The 4,126-nt window shown below is 44.6% G+C and overlaps 1 protein-coding gene across 1 annotated transcript; it reads right to left on the bottom strand.

Moving 5' to 3' along the window:
* Window positions 1–212: 212 nt before the first annotated feature.
* LOC103647596 (transcription factor MYC2) lies at window positions 213–1,414 on the bottom strand. Its single transcript, XM_020549367.1, has 2 exons — window positions 1,128–1,414; window positions 213–1,055 (listed from the first exon to the last, which is right to left on the bottom strand). The coding sequence occupies exons 1-2, from the start codon at window positions 1,371–1,373 to the stop codon at window positions 498–500; spliced, it is 804 nt and encodes a 267-aa protein (XP_020404956.1). The 5' UTR covers window positions 1,374–1,414; the 3' UTR covers window positions 213–497.
* Window positions 1,415–4,126: the final 2,712 nt, after the last annotated feature.

Raw genomic sequence — 4,126 nt, forward strand, 5'->3', positions numbered from 1 at the left:
GATGCAAGAAAAGTTGCATAATTTGGCTTTGATTGCGCCAGCACATCTAGATCTGGTTTGTTCTGTATAGACAAGCAAACATAGGATAATGTCTGATCAATGCACTGGAGAGCCTGATTAAGCACAGGCGGGTAACCAAACATATGGTATCTGAATGAAACCATGAGGATGCCATGATACATCAAGCCCTTCAACAGCTGCTAGTACTACATACAGGCACTTTATTCCATGGATAGGCCGCACAGAAGACAACACGCAGATTCCAGAGCACACGATGCAATGGATTAGTTACGATCGTCCATCGTCGTTCTACCCTCTAAATTAACATTAGCATCTACTTACCTATAACCTGATCGATCCGCGACACTTTCGCACTGCCTGTGTACGTACGTGACGCGATTGATGTTACGTTACGTTACGTACGGAGAGAGAGACGACGACCGTATGAGATCGGTGAGCGAGCTAGCTCTCTACGATCGTCTGGCTACTAGCACTAGCTAGGTAGCCGCGCTGTCCTGCATCCTCTGCAGCAGCGCGGCGCGGAGGCCGTCGTGGTCGTCGTCTTGCACTTGCAGCGGGCTCGCCACGTCAACCACGACGTCCTGAACCGTCATGCCGTTCACGCGGGTTACGCAGGCGTGCTGCACGTGCAGCTCCAGAGACCGGAGCGCGCTCATCAGCCGCGCGGGCGCGTGCGGAGCCGCGCTCGTCGCGCGCACCGCGGCCACGTCTGGCCCCAGCATGCGCACCTCCACAGCCTCGTCGGCGCCGCATGAGGCTGCGGCTGCTACGGGGTCGACCCACCTCGCGGCGGCGGCCCGCCTGGAGTCGGCCTCGAGCCGCGCGATACGGCCGCGCAGCTCCGCGATGTAGGCGGCGGCGTCCGCGAGGAGGGAGGCCTTGTCCATGCGGGACACGGTGGGCACGGCGGCGCGGAGGTCGCAGAACCGCCGGTTCAGCTTCTCCCGGCGCTGACGCTCGGCCTCCACGTGGCTGACCGTGGGACCGTCCGGGCGGGGGCCGGGCTTCCGCCCCCGCCGCTTCCCGCCCGGGCGCTGCTGCTGCGCAGGGGCGGCCGTGACGCTCGTCAACTCCTGCTGCTGCTGCTGCGGCGGTGGCAGCGGCACCGGCTGAGTAGGAAGCGGCTGCTCGGAGAGCTCGGAGTCCGGGGAGAGCGACCTCCCCGCCACGGGCCACAGGTCGTCCACGTCGTCGTAGCGGCCCTCGTTCTTGTCCAAGACGACGTCGTCGAGCAGCCATTGCTCGGGGACCTCGCAGGATGCGAACTCGATCACTGGGTTGCCGGCGTGGGAGAAGAAGGGTGGTGGCGAGGGCGGGGAAAAGGAGGAGCACGGGGAGAGCAGGTCGTCCATTGTCACCGCCGCCTATATATGGTGACTGAACCTCAAGTACCAGCGTGGGTGGGGCACTGCTGTGCTGTGTAGCCAGTACTTAGTAGCTAGCATATAGGGTTCTGCTTTTATAGTGCCAGCGATACATTTGCACTAGGAGCTCGGCTCTATCTGCTTTTGTTGCCAACAGGGCAGTTCCTTTTGGTTTTGGAACCGGCAGCTGGGATGTTAGGAGTTGGGAATGGGAAACTTTGCTTGTCTACCAGTTTTTAGGTTGTCTCTACCAGTTTACCCATCATATATTTCATCTCATCTCTTATTTCACAATATATTCTGTAAACAGTACAGTATACAATGCAAAACAGTGTGTTGTACAGCCATATATATCATCTGCTGGAGACAACCTTAAAAGTACATACTTGATACGAAAACACGACACACCATGGTGAGATCATGGCATGAGTTGGTCAAACTATTGCCCTGTTCTTTCTAAGAAACATATTGGTTAAACTCTTAAACTCGATTAGATTTACTAAAACTATTAGTAGTATTTTTATTTTCAAATAAATTTAGTATAAAAATAATGAGTTGGTCAAACTATTTCCCTGTTCTTTCTAAGAAACATATTGGTTAAACTCTTAAACTCGATTAGATTTACTAAAACTATTAGTAGTATTTTTATTTTCAAATAAATTTAGTATAAAAATAAATTCAACGGTCTATCTAATAATATTTGTTATGTACTATAAATATTGGTATTTTGTTATATATATTTGATCAAAGTTAAGTATATATTCATCCTAAAAAGTGAAAACAAAAGTTAAAAGCGGATGGAGGCCGGGGTACTCTGGACTCTAGTTCGTCTCAAAATAAGAAGTCCTAATAGCTATGTACATAGACAAGCACTTATCTAGATATACAACCAAAGATCAATTTATATTGGACAGAGAAAGTATATAATAAGTCACTAAAATTCTTTTTCGACCATAAAGCTTATTTTCTAAATCAAACAATTTTTATAGCAATAAATTTATTTTTGTGAATTTTTATGTGATTTCCACAAGAAATAGTTGGTGAATTGAGAATGAAAATGCTAGGCCACAGACACATTAAGATGTGCAAAAACATTAGGTAATATTTCTAGTTAGATCAAATCAAATAGATCAGGTAGTTATTATTCACTTTCGTCCACCCTCTTCAGTCCTGACTCCAAACCATTCTTATGCCTTTAGCCGATCGCCACAAACACCATTGCAACACTAAGAGCAGCTCCAATAGTTATGTATATTTCTACTACCTAAATCTGAGATTTAGCAAGTCCTCAAATAATATAGGAAACAAAAAAACTTATCTCCTCCAACAGTTCTCTATATATTACTTTCTAAATATGTTAAAACTTGTCATATCACCAATTTGAGTGGGATTAGCCATTTTTCCTTTTGTTTTCATCTCCCTTCTATAACTCGATCTCAAAATTGTGACCTCGTCAGCAAACTGATTCAACATGGTGAGTTGTGTTGTCCTTTTAATTTGTTGCCACAATTGTTTATTCTCGACCTGTGCATGTGCAACTGTTACATTATTAATTGTTTAATCTCTAACTTACTAGGTGCTGCAATTGTGCATCACCAACCGTCGACGCATGGGCTCAGAATGTGGAAAAGATGTCCAAATAAAAGAAGTGTGCTAGATTTTATGTTTCGGGAGTTGGTAAGTGGTTGCTAAATGTAGGTAGGAAATAAGGTTAGATGAGAAGTGACTAAATTTAGGAAGTTCATTTAGAGAGCTGTTGGAGATGAGTTTTTAAGTTAACTACCTAATTTATTGATTTAGGGAGTATTTTAGAGAACTACTGGAGTTGCTCTAACCACAATCCCACACACATATTGATGGATCTCCATGATCTTTGGTATGAGATGAGACCATGCAATAAATATAACAAGTAAATGATAACCCAACAAACAAAGGTATGTAAGTTCAGTTTACTTATGTGCATTGTCGAATATGACACTCGATAAAGAGGACTCGGTGAACTATATATATATATATATATATATATATATATATATATATATATATATATATATATATATATATATATATATATATATATGGCAGATCTATTCATCACCTTAGGTGATAGACCATGACCAACCTGGTCGCCTGGGCACCCGCGCCCACCCAGCCGACCGAGCGATCGAGCCGCCCGCACGCTCGCCCAGCCGTACGAGTGAGCCCCCCCTCCCGCGCCTGCTTCGACCGAGCCACCCCCGCCCAGCCGACCGATCGAGCCACCTCACCTCCCACAACAGTCGAGCCGATCCAATCTTTTTACCGTGAGCCGAGCCACACTTACATAAAATGACTTAATGTTTTACTGAATGACTTAATATAACATAGAATGACTTAATATTTTGGAATGTCTGAACCAATAACAAAAAAAATGTCTGAGAAAACCAGAGAGAAATGGCTGAAAAACAAAAATAATTTAATGTTTTCTAAAAATGACCTAATATTTACTGGAATGACTTAATGTTTATTAGAATGACTTAACATTGCCTGAATGCATAAAGGACTTTGCTCGGACTCTGAAATAACTTAATGTTGTCTGGACGCTAGAATAACTTAATATTGCCTAGAATAACTTAATAACTTAATGTTGTCTCAGATACTTAAAAAATGACAAAATAACTTAATGTACGTTGGAATGTCTGAAACAAAAAGAGAATGACTTAATAGCCGCACGCTTATGAAACCGACATGTGGTGGGATGG

This window comes from Zea mays, chromosome 2, assembly GCF_902167145.1.
Source record: "Zea mays cultivar B73 chromosome 2, Zm-B73-REFERENCE-NAM-5.0, whole genome shotgun sequence".
NCBI classification, from domain to species: domain Eukaryota; kingdom Viridiplantae; phylum Streptophyta; class Magnoliopsida; order Poales; family Poaceae; genus Zea; species Zea mays.

Bases quoted from the DNA above. Each gene is read 5' to 3' on its own strand.
- LOC103647596 (XM_020549367.1), bottom strand. From the start codon at position 1,373: ATGGACGACCTGCTCTCCCCGTGCTCCTCCTTTTCCCCGCCCTCGCCA. The intron at 1,056-1,127 runs GTGCCGCTGCCA...GCGCAGCAGCAG, and splicing joins AGCCGCTTCCTACTCAGCCG to CGCCCGGGCGGGAAGCGGCG.